Source organism: Symphalangus syndactylus, chromosome 5 (assembly GCF_028878055.3).
Source record: "Symphalangus syndactylus isolate Jambi chromosome 5, NHGRI_mSymSyn1-v2.1_pri, whole genome shotgun sequence".
NCBI classification, from domain to species: Eukaryota; Metazoa; Chordata; class Mammalia; order Primates; family Hylobatidae; genus Symphalangus; species Symphalangus syndactylus.
The window spans coordinates 65,635,209-65,653,938 of NC_072427.2; the positions used below are offsets into that span (position 1 = coordinate 65,635,209).

General features: G+C 44.4%; 1 protein-coding gene across 2 annotated transcripts in view; it reads left to right on the forward strand.

Annotated features, from left to right (window-relative positions):
- RAD51 (RAD51 recombinase) overlaps positions 1-18,730 on the forward strand; it is a 38,552-nt gene that overhangs the window by 11,318 nt on the left and 8,504 nt on the right. For both annotated transcript variants that reach the window (XM_055278746.2, XM_055278748.2), the window contains exons 4-6: positions 721-838; positions 3,530-3,621; positions 15,189-15,283. In XM_055278746.2, coding sequence (XP_055134721.1) covers positions 721-838; positions 3,530-3,621; positions 15,189-15,283 — 305 coding nt within the window. The remainder of the gene's footprint in view (positions 1-720; positions 839-3,529; positions 3,622-15,188; positions 15,284-18,730) is intronic.

The following is an 18,730-nucleotide window of genomic DNA, read 5'->3' on the forward strand; positions in this document are numbered from 1 at the left end:
ACACCTGCCACCACACCCGACTAATTTTTTGTATTTTTTTAGTAGAGATGGGGTTTCACCATGTTAGCCAGGATGGTCTCAATCTCCTGACCTTGTGATCCGCCCGCCTCGGCCTCCCAAAGTGCTGAGATTACAAGCGTGAGCCACCACACCTGGCCGGATCTATAATAGTTTTTAAAACTATATTGCTGGGCGGGGTGGCTCACGCTTGTAATCCCAGCACTTTGGGAGGCCGAGGCGGGCGGATCACGAGGTCAGGAGATCGAGACCACGGTGAAACCCCGTCTCTACTAAAAATACAAAAAAATTAGCCGGGCGTAGTGGCGGGCGCCTATAGTCCCAGCTACTCGGAGAGGCTGAGGCAGGAGAATGGCGTGAACCTGGGAGGCAGAGCTTGCAGTGAGCCGAGACTGCGCCACTGTACTCCAGCCTGGGCAACAGAGCAAGACTCCATCTCAAAAAAAAAAAAAAAAAAAACTATATTAATATATTAACTTGAATTGGCAATTTAAAAATTGATCTTCATGGAATCTGAATTAGATTATACTTTTTTATGACTTTCTAAAGAGAAATCATCTTGGTAATTTTATTAGATATTTTCTTTTCCCATTGCACACCTTGTTTTACTAATATTTCTTTTTTCTTTATGTTTTTTTGCCATCAAGATCACTGTGGTAAGGAATATTATTTTGTTGATTTAACATTTCTTATTTTTCCCAGGCTGAGGCAGCTAAATTAGTTCCAATGGGTTTCACCACTGCAACTGAATTCCACCAAAGGCGGTCAGAGATCATACAGATTACTACTGGCTCCAAAGAGCTTGACAAACTACTTCAAGGTGTAGTAATCCTTTATCCTGTGTTGTGAACTCTAGTTAGGAAAGCTTCCAGGTTATAAAACAAAACTGAAATATTTGTGTAGCATTTCCTTGTTAGATAATGATAAAGAGATAGAGGAAGGCCAGATGCAGTGACTTATGCCTGTAATCTCAGCACTTTGGGAGGCGGAGGTGGGCAGATCACCTGAGGCTGGGAGTTCCAGACCAGCCCAGCCAACATGGAAACCTATTAAAAATACAAAATTAGCTGGGCATGGTGGCATATGCCTGTAGGTGCACATGCCTACTCGGGAGGCAGAGGCAGGAGAATCACTTGAACCTGGAAGACAGGTTGCTGTGAGCCAAAATTGTGCCACTGCACTCCAGTCTGGGTGACATGCAAAACTCTGTCTCAAAAAAAAAAGAGAGATAAAGGAAGTATCCACATTGAAGAGGTAAGACTGCTGCAAGGTAGGACCTTATTTATAAAATACTAAACTTACCTGCAAATTAAATAATTTAGTCTCCATTTAATATTGCATTAAGAGAGTAAGCTTTTGCTTAAGGAAGCAACTATAATTATAACCTACTCTACCACAAGGTTGAAAACCTGATGACTGGTTAAAACATTCCATGTTTGAATACTACTCATTGTGTACGCACTAATCTTCAGGACTTCAGGGAAAACTATAAAGCTTTTGACCTTATTATTTATTTTTCGAGACAGGGTCTCACTCTGTCACCCAGGCTGGAGTGCAGTGGCATGGTCTCAGCTCACTGCAACCTCTGCTTCCTGGGCTCAAGTGATCTTCTAGCCGCAGTCTCCCCAAGCTAGGACTATGGTCATTTACCACCTGGCCAATTTTTTTTTTTTTTTTTTGAGATGGGGCCTCCCTATGTTGCCCAGGCTGGTCTCAAAATCCTGAGCTCAAGCCATCCTCCTGCCTCAGCCTCCCAAAGTGCTGGGATTATAGACTTGAGCCACCTTGCCTGGCCCAATGTCAGTTTTCTTTCCCTTTTTTTTGAGACAGAGTCTCACTCTGTTACCCAGGCCAGAGTGCAGCGGCATAATCTCAGCTCACTGCAACCTCCGCCTCCCGGGTTCAAGTGATTCTCTTGCCTCAGCCTCCCGAGTAGCTGGGACTATAGGCGCCTGCCACCACGCCCAGCTAATTTTTGTATTTTTAGTAGAGATGAGATTTCACCATGTTGGCTAGGTTGGTCTCGAACTCCTGACCTCAGATGATCTACCTGCCTCAGCCTCCCAGAGTGCTGGGCTTACAGGCATGAGCCACCATGCCCGGCCCCCAGTGTCAGTTTTCTAGTATCAGTGCTGTACTATCATTATGCAAGATGTTAACACTGCAGAAGGCTAGGTGCATAGAACCTTTGTATGGTTTTTTGTTTGTTTGTTTGTTTTTTAAAGACAGAGTCTTGCTGTTTCCCAGGCTAGAGTGCAATGGCACGATCTCGGCTCACTGCAACCACTGACTCCCAGGTTCGAGCAATTCTCCTGCCTCAGTCTCCTGAGTAGCTGCGATGACAGGCATCCGCCAACGTGCCTGGCTAATTTTTGTATTTTTAGTAGAGATGGGATTTCACCAACTTGGCCAGGCTGGTCTCAAACTCCTGACCTCCTGATCTGTCCACCTCAGCCTCCCAAAGTGCTGGGATTACAGGCGTGAGTCACTGCGCCCAGCTTTTTTTTTTTTTTTTTTTTTTTTTGAGATGGGGTCTTGCTCTGTCGCCCTGGCTAGAGTGCAGTGGCATGATCTTGACTCACTGCCACTTCCGCCCCCCGGGTTCAAGCGATTCTTCTGCCTCAGCCTCCCGAGTAGCTGGGACTACAGGCATGTGCCACTATGCCCGGCTAATTTTTGTATTTTTAGTAGAGACAGGGTTTCACCATATTGTGCCCAGCATTTTTTTTTTTTTTTTTTTTTTTTTTTTGAGGAGTCTCACTCTGTCACCCAGGCTGGAATGCAGTGGCGTGATCTCGGCTCACTGCAGCCTCTGCCCCTCAGGTTCAAGTGATTCTCCTGCTTCAGCCTGCTAGTAGCTGGGATTACAGGCGCCCATCACCAGTTCCAGCTAATTTTTGTATTTTTAGTAGAGATGAGGTTTCACCATGTTGGCCAGGCTGGTCTCGAGCTCCTGACCTCAGGTGATCCGCCTGCCTTGGCCTCCCAAAGTGCTGGGATTACAGGTGTGAGCCACCGCACCTGGCCTTATTTGCAACTATCTATAAATCTATAATTATTTCAAAATACTTTTGGTTTGTTTGTTTTGAAACAGGGTCTCACTGTGTCACCCAGGCTAGAGTGCAGTGGCACGATCTCGGCTCACTGCCAACTTCTGCCTCCCAGACTCAAGTGATCCTCTCACCTTAGCTCCTGAGTAGCTGGGACTACAGGCATCCGCCACCATGCCTGGCTAATTTTTGTAGAGACAAGGCTTCACCATGTTGCCCAGGCTGGTCTCGAACTCCTGAACTCAAGCAATCCACCCACCTAAGCTTCCTAAAGTGCTGGGATTACAGGCATGAGCCACCACGGCTAGCTTCAAAATACATTTTTGAAAAATTATCGCTTGTTGGAAATTGAATTTTTAATTTATGTAAACATCTTTCTGATGAGCTCCAAGAACATTTTTATGACTACAGTTTCTACATGTTTGTATTATGCTAAGAGGTATTTCTTATCACTCTTTTAGGTGGAATTGAGACTGGATCTATCACAGAAATGTTTGGAGAATTCCGAACTGGGAAGACCCAGATCTGTCATACGCTAGCTGTCACCTGCCAGGTGAGCTGTTAGGGCTATAGCTAATCAAATAAGCATTACTTCATTCCTGCTATTTGCAAGCATCTGTTAGGATGGCCATAAAAGGCACTTTCTCTGTCCTCAAGAATCTTTTTTTTTTTTTTTTTTTTTGAGACGGAGTCTCGCTCTGTTGCCCAGGCTGGAGTGCAGTGGTGCAATCTCGGCTCACTGCAAGCTCCGCCTCCCAGGTTCACGCCATTCTCCTGCCTCAGCCTCTCCGAGTAGCTGGGGCTACAGGCGCCCGCCACCACGCCCAGCTAATTTTTTTTGTATTTTTAGTAGAGACGGGGTTTCACCGTGGTCTCGATCTCCTGACCTCGTGATCCACCCGCCTCGGCCTCCCAAAGTGCTGGGATTACAAGCGTGAGCCACCGCGCCCGGCCTCCTTAAGAATCTTATAGCTGTTAATAGTTAGAAGATAGACTCCTACTTCAAGGCCAGGCGCGGTGGCTCAAGCCTGTAATCCCAGCACTTTGGGAGGCCGAGGCGGGTGGATCACGAGGTCAGGAGATCGAGACCATCCTGGCTAACACGGTGAAACCCCGTCTCTACTAAAAAATACAAAAAAATTAGCCGGGCGTGCTGGCGGGTGCCTGTGGTCCCAGCTACTCGGGAGGCTGAGGCAGGAGAATGGCGTGAACCCAGGAGGTGGAGGTTGCGGTGAGCCGAGATCGCGCCACCGCACTCCAGTCTGGGGGACAGAGAAAGACTCCGTCTCAAAAAAAGAAAAAAAAAAAAAAAAAAAAAAAAAAAAAGACTCCTACTTCAAAATTCTTCCATGTCGTAGAAACTTCCAAATCGTTGATCTCCTATCAGATACATTGATTTCAAATACTTTCCTACTAGGCCTTTCCTGGCTTTACTTGCTACTTTTTGTTTGTTTGTTTGTTTGTTTTTGAGGCGGAGTCTCGCTCTGTTGCCCAGGCTGAAGTACAGTGGTGTGATCTCAGCTCACTGCAACCTCCTCTCTGGTTCAAGTGATTCTCCTTCATCAGCCTCCTGAGTACTTGAGATTACAGGTGCCCACCAGCATGCCCGGCTAATTCTTGTGTTTTTAGTAGAGAGGGGGTTTCACCATGTTGGCCAGGCTCCTCTTGAACTCCTGACCTCAAGTGATCCACCCACCTTGGCCTCCCAAAGCGCTGGGATTATAGGCGTGAGCCACTGTGCCCAGCCCTCCATCTTCTTCATTAGTCTAGATTTTATGATTCATCATTAAAGTAATTCTCTTGCAAATAGCCTCAGTTTACATACAAAAAATTAGCTGGGCGTGGTGGCAGGTGCATGTCGTCCCAGCTACTCCGGAGGCTGAGGCAGGAGAATGGCGTGAACCCGGGAGGCTCAGCTTGCAGTGAGCCGAGATTGCGCCACTGCACTCCAGCCTGGGCGACAGAGTGAGACTCTGTCTCAAAAAAAAAAGAAAAAAGAAAAAAAAGATCAGAAGTTTAAGACCAGCCTGGCCAACATGGTGAAACCCCGTCTCTACTAAAAATACAAAAATTAGCTGGGCGTGTTGGCACGTGCCTGTAATCCCAGCTACTTGGGAGGCTGAGGCAGGAGAATCGCTTGAACCCGGGGGGCAGAGGTTGCAGTGAGCTGAGATCGCGCCATTGCATTCCAGCCTGTCAAAGAAGTGAGACTCTGTCTCAAAAAAATAAATAAAAGGAAAAAAATTCAAGATGACAAACTTTAGATTAACATTCAAAACTTCTTGGCAAGTCTACTTTCTCCATTTAGGTGTACTTTCCCACTGAGTTAGACAGGCATCTCATATCTCATACTTCGTCTTCTGTTATCAGAACTTTATGCTCCTCTTGAACTCTCATTCTTAGCCTAAAACCTAACCTGCTCTTTGCATCAAATCTACATTTGTGCCCATCTTTTCTTATCTCAGGTTACAATTGAGAAAGTGTCCCTTTTCTTCTCAAAGGCCCATTCTATCAATATGATTTGGTTACCATCTCCTGCCTTCTCAAGGACTCTACTCCTTCCATTTTCTTTCTTTTTTTTTTTTTTTTTTTTGAGACGGAGTCTCGCTATGTCACCCAGGCTGGAGTGCAGTGGCGCAATCTCGGCTCACTGCAAGCTCCATCTCCTGGGTTCACACCATTCTCCTGCCTCAGCCTCTCCTAGTAGCTGGGACTACAGGCGCCCGCCACCACGCTCGGTTAATTTTTTGTATTTTTAGTAGAGACAGGGTTTCATCGTGTTAGCCAGGATGGTCTCGATCTCCTGACCTCGTGATCCGCCCGCCTCCGCCTCCCAAAGTGCTGGGATTACAAGCGTGAGCCACCGCGCCCGGCCTACTCCTTCCATTTTCTCTTGTACCTCTCTGTGAGATTATCCTCATCAGTGTACAAATATGCCTAGTGTCTCCTCCATTAGGAAAAAACGTTCCTTGGACCTCTTCAGTTTCTTTTTCCTTTACTTATGCTCCCATTGGTGGGAAGATTTGGAAATAGACACAGTGGGTTAAATAATTGCCCAGTACATTGTATTTAAGTAGCAAATACTGGACTCAAACCAGATTTCAGAGATGATGTTCTTAAAACTTCCTAAGAGGCCAGCCATGGTGGTTCATGCCTGTAATCCCAGTACATTGGGAAGCCAAAGTGGGAGAATTGCTTGAGGCCAGGAACTTGAGACCAGCCTGGGCAACATAGTGAGACCGTGTTTCTGAGATGCTGTTTCTAAAAACAAACAAACAATTAAAAATATTAGCCCAGCATGATGATGTGTACCTGTGGTCCTAGCTACTCAGGAGGCTGAGGCGGTAGAGTCTCTTGAGCCCAGGAGGTCCAGGCTCCAGTGACTGGGATCGTGCCACTGCATGTTTTCTGCTGTATTGCTAGTGCCTAAGGCAGTGTTTGGCCCTCAGTAAACAATAAATGCTTGAATGAGTGGAGATAATAGATGTCCAAAAACATGCCTGATATATAAAATGAATGTCATAGAGGAAATGGGTTAGCCGTTTAAGGAATAGAAAGGGGTAATTTCACCCTAGAGTGATCATGGAATACTTTATGGAGAAAAGATATTGGACCAGACTTCTGAAGAATGCTAAATTTGGGAAGGAAGGAAATTAAAAGCATTTAACTGTATAGAATGGGATGAACGGAGGATGGGAAGGCATAAGTTAGAAGGAAAAGACAATAAATAAGCAAGGTCATTTAACTGGTTTAGAGTTTGTGTAGAAAAGTTGTAGGAGATGGCCCTTAAAAAGATACATCAGGCCGGGCGCGGTGGCTCACGCCTGTAATCCCAGCACTTTGGGAGGCCGAGGCAGGTGGATCACGAGGTCAGGAGATCGAGACCATCCTGGCTAACACGATGAAACCCTGTCTCTACTAAAAATACAAAAAATTAGCCGGGCATGGTGGCAGGTGCCTGTAGTCCCAGCTACTCGGGAGGCTGAGGCAGGAGAATGGCGTGAACCCGGGAGGTGAAGGTTGCAGTGAGCTGAGACTGCGCCAGTGCACTCCAGCCTGGGCGACAGAGCAAGACTCTGTCTCAAAAAAAAAAAAAAACAAAGATACATCAAACTGGGTGTGATAGCTCACACCTATAATCCCAGCACTTTGGGAGGCCACGGTGGGTGGATCGCTTGAGCTCAGGAGTTTGAGACCAGCCTGGGCAACATGGCAAGACCCTATCTCTACAAATAATATAAAAATTAGCCAGACGTGGTGGGCTGTGCCTGTAGTGCCAGCTACTTGGAGGTGGAGGCGGGAGAATCGCTTGAGCCCAGGAGGCCAAGGTTGCCATGAGCCAAGATTGTACCACTGCTCTCCAGCCTGGGCAACAGAGCAAGATTTTGTCTCTGTCTCAAAAAAAAAAAAAAAAAAAAGAAAAAAATTAAGATCCTATTTCAGAAGGTTAAGAAGTTTAAACTTGATTTTGTGAAGAGTAAGCATTAGCTGGTCAGGAAACTAAGATAGTGACACTAAAGAGACATAGGGAAAAGATGTTGTAAAGGGCAGCGCTTAATGACTGACAATAAAAAATACACCTCAGCCCAACAATGTATTACAGTAACTTAGTAAACCTAAAAAGTGTTTGAGAGGGGAAGACAGTTTTGTTGGAAACATGAGTGCAAGTTTAGAGATGACAGGTTTGAGGTGACAAACCCCGAGTAAAATTTCTAGCTGTATTGAGAGATGTAGAACTAAGTCACACAGAGAAGTAAAAATGGAATCTGGAAATGAAAGATCCATGAGAAAGGGAGGGAGTAGGATATAGAAGAGAAAGCTAACAAACTTTCATCTTTTCTGCAACTTCAGGCAGTATAATGGGGAGCTGTTTTTCCTCGTCTAAGTGAGTTTTAATGTTCTCTGGCTTTAAGGATGTGCTGCATGAGTGGCCAGTCCACAAAGTATCCTGGAACCTGGCCCATGCCCAGGGACCAACTCTTCTGTTATAATCTTTTGAACCTTTATTATAATTTTAGTTATTTTGAAGAACATGGCATTATTTTAATCTAGATAGATTATACCCACTCTCTGCCATGGACACAACTTACTGTTGGAGATCAAAACAACTGAAACAAAATCTGCCTTATATCAATGTCATAGAAGAGGCTTCCTAGTGTTTTTCTATCCTCAGGACTCAACTCTGTTGAGTTTTTTTTTTTTCTTTTTCTTTTTCTTTTTTTTTTTTTTTTTGAGAAGGAGTCTCGCTGTGTTGCCCAGGCTGGAGTGCAGTGGTGCGATCTTGGCTCGCTGCAACCTCTGCCTCCCAGGTTCAAGCCATTCTCCTGCCTCAGCCTCCTGAATAGCTGGGATTACAGGCGTGGTGGCCACCACACCCAGCTAATTTTTTTTTTTTTTTTTTTTTTTGAGACGGAGGAGTCTTGCTCTGTTGCCCAGGCTGGAGTGCAGTGGCGCAATCTCGGCTCACTGCAAGCTCCGCCTCCCGGGTTCACGCCATTCTCCTGCTTCAGCCTCTGGAGAGGTGGACTATAGGTGCCCGCCACTACGCCCAGCTAATTTTTTTGTATTTTTAGTAGAGACGAGGTTTCACCGTGGTCTCGATCTCCTGACCTCGTGATCCGCCCGCCTTGGCCTCCCAAAGTGCTGGGATTACAAGCATGAGCCACCGCACCCGGCCACACCCAGCTAATTTTTGTATTTTTAGTAGAGACGAGGTTTCACCATGTTGGCCAGGCTGGTCTCAAAGTCCTGACCTCAAGTTAATCTGCCTGCCTCAGCCTCCGAAAGTGCTGGGATTACAGGTGTGAGCCACCGTGCCTGGCCCAAGTTTATTTAAATTTAACATCAAGTAACCTGGCTTGATAGTCTCCCATTTTTCTTATTTTCCTTTTTTTATTTTATTTTATTTTATTTTATTTTATTTTATTTTATTTTATTTTATTTGAGACAGAGTCTCTGTCGCCTAGGCAGGAGTGCAATGGCACAATCTTGACTCACTGCAACCTCCACTTCGTGGGTTCAAGCAGTTCTCCAGCCTCAGCCTCCCAAACTGGGATTACAGGTGCCTGCCACCACACCCAGCTAATTTTTTGTATTTTTAGTAGAGATGAGGTCTCGCTATGTTGGCCAGGCTGGTCTTGAACTCCTGACCTCAGGTGATCCACCCGCCTCAGCCTCCCAAAGTGCTGGGATTACAGGCGTGAGCCACCGTGCCTGGCTTTTTGTTGTCATTTTAATTGTTTCTTTTATTGCTCCACTAATATTTTCTTTGCAGACCAAAATGTTACCTTTTTTTTTTTTTTTTTTGAGACGGAGTCTCGCTCTGTCGCCCAGGCTGGAGTGTAGTGGCGCCATCTCTGCTCATTGCAAGCTCCGTCTCCCGGGTTCACGCCATTCTCCTGCCTCAGCCTCCCGAGTAGCTGGGACTACAGGTGCCTGCCACCACGCCCGAATAATTTTTTGTATTTTTAGTGGAGATGGGGTTTCACCGTATTAGCCAGGATGGTCTTGATCTCCTGACCTTGTGATCCGCCCACTTTGGCCTCTCAAAGTGCTGGGATTACAAGTGTGAGCCACCGTGCCCGGCTGGCTACCATATGTCTTATGAGACAGCCAAGCTAGCATTTCAGTATTGAGTAGACCTAATCCATTGTTAACTCTCCTCAGAAATAAATTCTTTTTTTTTTTTTTGACATTGGGTCTCACTATGTTGCCCCAGCTGTTCTCGAACTCCTTAGCGCAAGCAATCCTCCCACCTCAGCCTCCCACGTAGCTGAGATTACAGGCGAATGCCTCTGCACCCAGATTCTCATAATCATTAGGAAGAAAGAGCTGAGGGGGAGGGGTGGAGGAGGATGCTTAGGAGACCTTTTATCATAATAAGGGAGGAAACATTGAGAAGAGGAAGAGTAAGTTATAGAAGCTATAACTATTGCCTGAGCTCCATTAGAAATTTGGTAGTTAAAGGGAATTAGGGCTGTCATTTGACATGATGCGTGACCTTTTTAAATAGAAATATTTTCCCATGTTTTGACAGGGACTTATGTAGAATAAGTATTTAGACTACAGTACACAATATCTATAGTTGCCATGACAACTCAGCATAGCATGCTGACTGCTCCAAAGTTGCACAAGTAGAATCCTAGCTTGAGAATGTTTAAGTAGTCAGATAATGTCTGTCAACAATAAACTAAAGTAAAATTCTCAAGTAAACATAGCCTGTTAAAATAACATTTGCAGATGGCTGAACAACTATATAGATCGTTGATTTTTGTTTAAAGAAAAAGAATGCTAATTAATTAATAATAGAAAAGATTACATTTCATCAGCCTAAGAGCTGGAACCAGGGATATAGAGAGGATGTTAGACTATTACTTAAATCTAAATATTATCTACTCTCCTTTGTTTTCTCAATTTAATGAAGTAAAACCCCATTATATGTTAGATCTCTCTCTAATAGAAAAGTCATAAAGTTGAGAGCTACAGTTAGGTTACAAAATGAATTAGCCCATGCTTGTTCAAAGTACTACAGTAATTTTAAAATTCTGGGCCGGGCATGGTGGCCCATGCTTGTTCAAAGTACTACAGTAATTTTAAAATTCTGGGCCGGGCATGGTGGCTCATGCTTGTAATTCCAGCACTTTGGGAGGCTGAGGCTGGAGGATTGCTTGAACCCAGGAGTTCCAGACGAGACTGGGGAATATGGCGAGACCCCATCTCAATTAAAAAATAAAAATAAAAACAGTTCTGAGAAGACAATTTAACATAAGTACCAATTTTAAAAGCACATGCCCAGGCGGGCATGTTGGCTCACGCCTGTAATCCCAGCACTTTGAGAGGCTGAGGCGGATGGATCACAAGGTCAGGAGTTCAAGAACAGCCTGGCCAAGATGGTGCTACCCCGTCTCTACTAAAAATACAAAAATCAGCCAGGCATGGTGGTGGGCGCCTCTAATCCCAGCTACCTGGGAGGCTGAGGCAGAGAATTGCTTGAACCCGGGAAGTGGAGGTTGCAGTAAATTGAGATCGCGCCACTGCACTCCAGCCTGGGCAACAGAGTAAGACTCCGTCTCAAAAAAAAAAAACACAAAACAAAAAAATCACATACTCTTTGACGGAAAAGTTGTCTTACAGAACATTTCACATATACGCAAAGATAATTGTACAAAGAATTTATACCAAAGCATCGTTAAGATGGTAAAAGTTAGAAACAAACTGCATCACTATAAAATGAGAAGTGTTAAATTATGGTCTTAAGAAGTTTTTAAGAAGAGCTAACCTGATGGTATCCCAATCCAGTAACAGAAGATGGCTATGGTGGCACTGGGAGGGCAAGGTGGAAAGGGCCAAATAAGCTGGAGAACAGAGTATGCAATCCATCCCCCTGAGCTTACCCTGGGAGCTTGTCCACTACGCTGTTGTCAATCTACCTACCTATTCACAATCATCTGTGGCCTTTCCTTTGCCAAGGAAGTCTATTCAATTGGAAAAGAATCCACTGTCATGTTAGCACTTAATATTACCTGGAGGTAGGAGAAAGGGAAACTTCATTTATCTTATTTCCTGGAGACTTAGTCCCCAGAGTGTTAATATTTCCTCCTCTCCAAGAAACTGAGGCAGATTCTGCTCTCTGTCCTCTTGGCCACTGGTTCCAAGTCTTTAGGCACGACCCTCTTTTGTTGTATATGTGTCCTTTGCTCCTTCCATGGATTCCCATGATGTGAAAGATTTTTTTTTTTTTTTTTTTTTTTGAGACGGAGTCTTGCTCTCTCCCCCAGGCTGGAGTGCAGTGGCGCGATCTCGGCTCACTGCAAGCTCCGCTTCCCGGGTTCACGCCATTCTCCTGCCTCAGCCTCCCGAGTAGCTGGGACTACAGGCACCCGCCACCGCGCCCAGCTAATTTTTTGTATTTTTTTTTTTAGTAGAGACGGGGTTTCACCATGTTAGCCAGGATGGTCTCGATCTCCTGACCTTGTGATCCGCCCGCCTCGGCCTCGCTGGGATTACAGGCTTGAGCCACCACGCCCGGCGATGTGAAAGATTTTATCTGCCAAATAGTAACATAATTTTTCCCTTACCAAATTAACAAAGCCTTCCATAACTGTATACACTAAAGCCAGTGCCCTAAAGGTTGGGGAAATCATGTCTTCAGAGTGTACTGTGCTAAACACTTTACATGAATTATTTTTTTTAGTTTTTAAAACAATCCCATAAGGTCGGTTTTATTTACGTGTTACAGAAAAGGAAACAATATTTTCAGTCACATAGTAAGTGGAAGAACCACTTATATAAAAGAAGTATATGAAAATGCATAGAAAATAATCTGGGAAATTATTTCTGGGAGATGGAGAGTGGTGAAGAGCTTTCAGTTTTTACTCTGCCACTTTTTTTTTTTTTAGACAAAGTCTCACTCTGTCACCCAAGCTGGAGTGCAGTGGCATGATCTCGTTCACTGCACCCTCTGCCTCCCAGGTTCAAGTGATTCTTGTGCCTCAGCCTCCCAAGTAGCTGGGATTACAGGTGCGTACCACTACGCCCCACTAATTTTTGTATTTTTAGTAGAGACAGGGTTTTACCATTTTGGCCAGGCTGGTCTTGAACTCCTGACCTCAAGTGATCACTCGCTGGGATTACAGGTGTGAGTCCCCACGCCCAGCCCTCTACTTTTTTTTTTTTTTTTTTTTTTTTTTTTTAAATATGGAATCTCACTCTGTCACCCAGGCTGGAGTGTAGTGGCACGATCTCGGCTCACTGGAAGCTCCGCCTCTCGGGTTCATGCCATTCTCCTGCCTCAGCCTCCCAAGTAGTTGGGACTACAGGTGCCCACCACCACGCCCGGCTAATTTTTGTATTTTTAGTAGAGACGAGGTTTTACCGTGTTAGCCAGGATGGTCTCGATCTCCTGACCTCGTGATCCACCCGCCTCGGCCTCCCAAAGTGCTGGGATTACAGGCGTGAGCCACTGTGCCCAGCCTCCGGCCCTCTACTTCTATATTGTTTGGATTTTTAATATAAGCATATAGTTGTTTTGTAATTTCGAAAAAAAATTCTCAAAGATAAGAAAGAAAATTTGGGCTGGGTGCAATGGCTCATGCCTCCCAGCACTTTGGGAGGCCAAGGTGGGTGAATCACCTTAGGTCAGGAGTTCAAGACCAGCCTGACCAACGTGGAGAAACCCCATCTTTACTAAAAAATGCAAAATTAGCCGGGCGTGGTGGTGGGTGCCTGAAATCCCAGCTACTTGGGAGGCTGAGGGAGGAGAATCCCTGGAACCCGGGAGGCAGAGGTTGTGGTGAGGCAAGATCGTGCCATTGCACTCCAGCCTGGGCAACGAGCGAAACTCCGTCTCAAAAAGAAAAAAAAGAAAGAAAAAATTTGGTTCTCCTAGGCCTTTAACATAAATTGTTCTAAAGGATTTTCCTCATAATTTAAATGTGAATTATGACTCCAAAGTAGATTTCTAGAGTAGAAATTACCCTTTAGCATCATTCACTTAAACTTTGTAGAAAAATTCAAAGGTATCTGGTATGGAATGGGTAGTCTAAAGCAGAGATTTCCTTGAGTGGCTCATAAGACAGTTTTCATGGCATTTCATTTACTTCTCTTTTCTTTCCTTTTTGTTTTCTTTTTAAAATTCTTTCTATTTCTTTTTCTGTTTTTTCCAATTGTTCATTTTAAACATCTTGTTTATACTGTTGGAGTAAATATGTTTTTTTCCTTTCTTGCTCACACTCGAAATTTGCTATGGACACTCCGAGGGCATTGACTAGTCCCTTTAGTACCCCTGAAGAATGAACTGCTCATTAAAGTGAAATATAAGTTTGATCTAGACATGCTAAAATTAACTGGGCTTTGGATCATGGCCCGTTATTGATTAAAGCTAAGGTAAATGGTCTTCCAAGTTTTTGTACTTTTGAATTGATAGTCTTGTGTTGGTATGCAGTTATAGAATTTTATTACTGGCCAGGGGTGGTGGCTCACGCCTGTAATCCCAGCACTTTAAGAGGCCAAGGCGGGCAGATCACTTGAGTCCAGGAGTTCAAGACTAGCCTAGGCAATGTGGCAAAACCCTATCTACAAAAAAATTTAATCGGGTGTGGTGGTGCACACCTATGGTCTCAGCTATTTGGGAGGCTGAGATGGGAGGATCACCAGAGCCCGGAAGGCAGAGGTTGCAGTGAGCCAAGATTGCACCACTGCACTCCAGCCTGGGCAGCAGAGTGAGACCCTGTCTTTAAAACAAAAAAAAGGCCAGGCGCGGTGTCTCGTGCCTATAATCCCAGCACTTTGGGAGGCCAAGGCAGGCAGATCACCTGAGGTCAGGAGTTCAAGACCAGCCTAGCCAACTTGGTGAAACCCTGTTTCTACTAAAAATACAAAAATTAGCTGGGCATGGTGGCATGCGCCTTTAATCTCAACAACTCAGGAGGCTGAGGCAGGAGAGTTGCTTGAACCCAGGAGGTGGAGGTTGCATTGAACCGAGATAACGCCACTGCACTCCAGCCTGGGCAAGAGAGTGAGACTATCGCAAGAAAAAAAAAAGAATTTTATTACCTACTTTGGGCTATATTTCTAAGCAGTCCAGTTCTGACAGGACTAGCTGTATGTACTGAGACACAATCAGCTTTACATATTTTTCTAGCTGTATTTCTATTAATATCAGAAGGGAATGCCTCCTTCCTACCACTGTCTTTTTTTTTTTTTTTTTTTTTTTTTTTTTTTTTTGAGACGGAGTCTCGCTCTGTCACCCAGGCTGGAGTGCGGTGGCGCGATCTCGGCTCACTGCAAGCTCCGCCTCCCGGGTTCACGCCATTCTCCTGCCTCAGCCTCTCCGAGTAGCTGGGACTACAGGCGCCCGCCACCACGCCCGGCTAACTTTTTGTATTTTTAGTAGAGACGGGGTTTCACCGTGGTCTCGATCTCCTGACCTCGTGATCCGCCCGCCTCGGCCTCCCAAAGTGCTGGGATTACAAGCGTGAGCCACCGCGCCCGGCCACCACTGTCATTTTTAAATGTTTTTTTCCCTTTGCCTTGGAGGAATTATAAAGATGTCATGAGGAACTTGGTCAGCTGTATCAGAAATACAATGTTCATTTCTACTGTTGTTTTTGTTCTCTATAGCTTCCCATTGACCGGGGTGGAGGTGAAGGAAAGGCCATGTACATTGACACTGAGGGTACCTTTAGGCCAGAACGGCTGCTGGCAGTGGCTGAGAGGTAGGTTACTGGTTTAGATAAGAGAGACTATGGCTGCAGTCATCAATGTAGTGATTGCCAGGGTTAGTTTGGCTGAAGAATGTCTCTTCTATAACCCCACGTCCCAAAGTTGTATGTGTGGTTCAAAAGAATGACTTCCTTAGTAGAAAAAGGCATTCTTTTTTTTTTTTTTTTTTCAGATGGAGTCTCGCTCTTGTCACCCAGGCTAGAGTGCAATGGCGTGATCTCAGGTCACTGCAGCCTCCGCCTCCCGGGTTCAAGCAACTCTCCCACCTCAGCCTTCCTAGTAGCTGGGATTACAGTCGCACACCACCACACCCAGCTAATTTTTTGTATTTTTAGTAGAGATGGGGTTTCACCATATTGGCCAGGCTGGTCTCGGACTCCTGACCTCAGGTGATCCACCTGCCTTGACTTCTCAAAGTGCTGGAATTACAGGCGTGAGCCACCGCACCCCGCCAGAAAAAGGCATTCTTTAGAGTTGCTGTCAGACTGGATTAAAAAAAAAAAAATCCAACTATGTGTTTTCTTCCAGAGAAACTCTTTAGAAAGTAAAAGAATGGAAAAAGATATTGCATGCAAATAGTAACCATAAGAGACACTGCATGGCTATACTAATATCAGACAAAGTACACTTTAAGACAGACACATTGGCCGGGCACTGTGGCTCACGCCTGTAATCCCAACACTTTGGGAGGCTGAAGTGGGTGGATCACGAGGTCAGGAGATCAAAACCATCCTGGCTAACACAGTGAAACCTCGTCTCTACCAAAAATACAAAAAATTAGCCGGGTGTGGTGGCAGGTGCCTGTAGTCCCAGCTACTGGGGAGGCTGAGGCAGGAGAATGGCGTGAACCTGGGAGGCGGGGCTTGCAGTGAGCCGAGATTGCGCCACTGCACTCCAGCCTGGGCAACAGAGCAAGAATCTGTCTCAAAGAAAAAAAAAAAAAAAAAAAAAAGACAAACACATTATATACAAAGAGGAACATTTTATAATTAAAAGGTCAGTTTGTCAGGAAGATATAACAGTTGTAAAGATACACACACGCCTAACAACAAAGCCCCAAAATACACCAAACAAAAACTGAATTAAAGGGGAAAATAGACAACTCATCAATAATAGTAAGGGACCAGATTTTCATTTTCAGTAATGGATACAGGCTTCAATATCTCACTCTTAATAATGAATATAGCATGTATCAGAGGCCCTGCTAAAGGGCATCTGTGAAAAACCTACAGGTAGCATCATACTAAATGGTGCTGTTACCCAGGCTGGAATGCAGTGGTGCTATTTCGGCTCACTGCAACTTCCACCTCTCGGGTTCCAGTGACTCTCCTGCCTCAGCCAAAAATTAGCCTGGCTAATTTTTGTATATTTAGAAGAGACAGGGTTTCTCCATGTTGGCCAGGCTGGTCTCAAACTTCTGACCTCAAGTGATCTGCCTGCCTTGGCCTCCCAAAAGTGCTAGGATTACAGTTGTGAGCCACTGCACCCGGCCTTAATGGTGAAATTCTGAATGCTTTTCCCCCTAAAGTCAGTAACAAGGCAAGGATGCCCACTTTCACTATTTACATTCAGCAATGTACCAAAGATTGTAGACGGTGTAGTCAGACAAGCAAATGAAATAAACAGCATCCAGATTGGAATGGAAGAAGGAAAACTATTTGCTGATGACATGGTGCCATATGTAGAAAATCCTAAGGAATCCACCGACAAGAAAAACTAGAACTAAATAAACTGTTCAGCAAAGTTGCAGAATACAATATCAATATACAAAAATCCATTGTATTTCTATATACTAGACAATAACAATTCAAAAGTAAAACTTAAAAAAACTTCATTCACAGTAGCATGAAAAAGAATAAAATACTTAGGAATAAATTTAAAAAAATAAATGTAAGATTTGTACAGCAAAAACTCTGAAACATTGCTGAGAAAAATTGAAGATTTACATAAAGAGAAGCATTCCACATCATGGATGGGAAAACTCAATATTACTAAAATGGCATTCTTGCCCAGGTACTGTGGTGCACACCTGTAATCCCAGCACTTTGGGAGGCCAAGGTGGGTGGATCACCTGAGGTCAGGAGTTCGAGACCAGTCTGGCCAGCATGGCAAAACCCTGTCTCTACTAAAAATACAAAAATTAGCCAGGCATGGTGGCACACTGCCTATAGTCTGAGCTACTTGGGAGGGTGAGGAAGGAGAATCACTTGAACCAGGGAGGCACAGATTACAGTGATCTGAGATCGCGCCACTGCACCCAGCCTGGGTGACAAAGCGAGACTCTATCTCAAGAAAAGGCAGTTCTCCTCAGATTTTATCTATAGATTCAAGCCAATCCTTATCAAAATTCCAGCAAGCTTTTTTTGCAGAAATTTACAAAGTAATCATAACATTTATGGAACATAACATATGGAAATGCAAAGGACCCAGAATAGCCGAAATGTTTGGAAAATAAAGAAAATTTGAGGTCTTAGACTTTTTGGTTTAAATTCTTATTATAAAGCTACAGTAACCAAGACAATATGGTCATGGCATAAGGATAAACATGGAGAGTTTGGAAATGAAATCTTTATGGTCACTTCATTTTTAACAAAGGTAACAGGCAATTTTTTTAAAATTTAAAATTTTTTACAAATACACGTGGTCTTGCTGTGTTGCCCAGGCTGGTCTCGAACTCCTGGCCTCAGGTGATCATCCCTACTCAGCCTCCCAAAGTGTTAGGATTACAGATGTGAGCCACCAAACCTGGCTGAGAAGGCAATTTAATGAGGGAAAAAATGGTCTTTTCAATAAACGGTGCTGATGTGGATGAATTTCCAAATGCAAAACAATAACTTTAGATCCTTACTATAAACCACACATAAAAAAATAGATAACAGTGTGGTCATTCCTCAAAAAATTAAACACAGAATGACCATGTGATCCAGCAGTTCCATTTCCAGCTATATAAAGAATTGAAAACAGGAACTCAGATACACACAATGAAGCCTTAAAAGGAAGAAAACCAATTTTTTTTCTTAGACTTAGTCCTGCAGATAAAAAGGTAGGAAATTCTGACACATGCTATTAACATCCACTAACCTTCAGGACATTATGCTAAGTGAAATAAGTTAGTCACAAAAGGACAAAAACTGAGGCCAGGTGTGGTGGCTTATGCCTATAATCCCAGCACTTTGGGAGGCCAAGGCAGGTAGATCACCTTAGGTCAGGAGTTTGAGACCAGCCTGGCCAACATGGTGAATCCCTGTCACTACTAAAAATACAAAAAATTAGCCAGGCGTGGTGGCACACACCTGTAATCCCAGCTACTCTGGCGGCTGAGGCAGGAGAATCGCTTGAACCTGGGAGGTTGCAGTGTGCTGAGATTTTGCCATTGCACTACAGCCTGGGCAACAAGAGCGAACTCTGGCTCAGGGGAAAAAAAAAGGACAAAAACTATG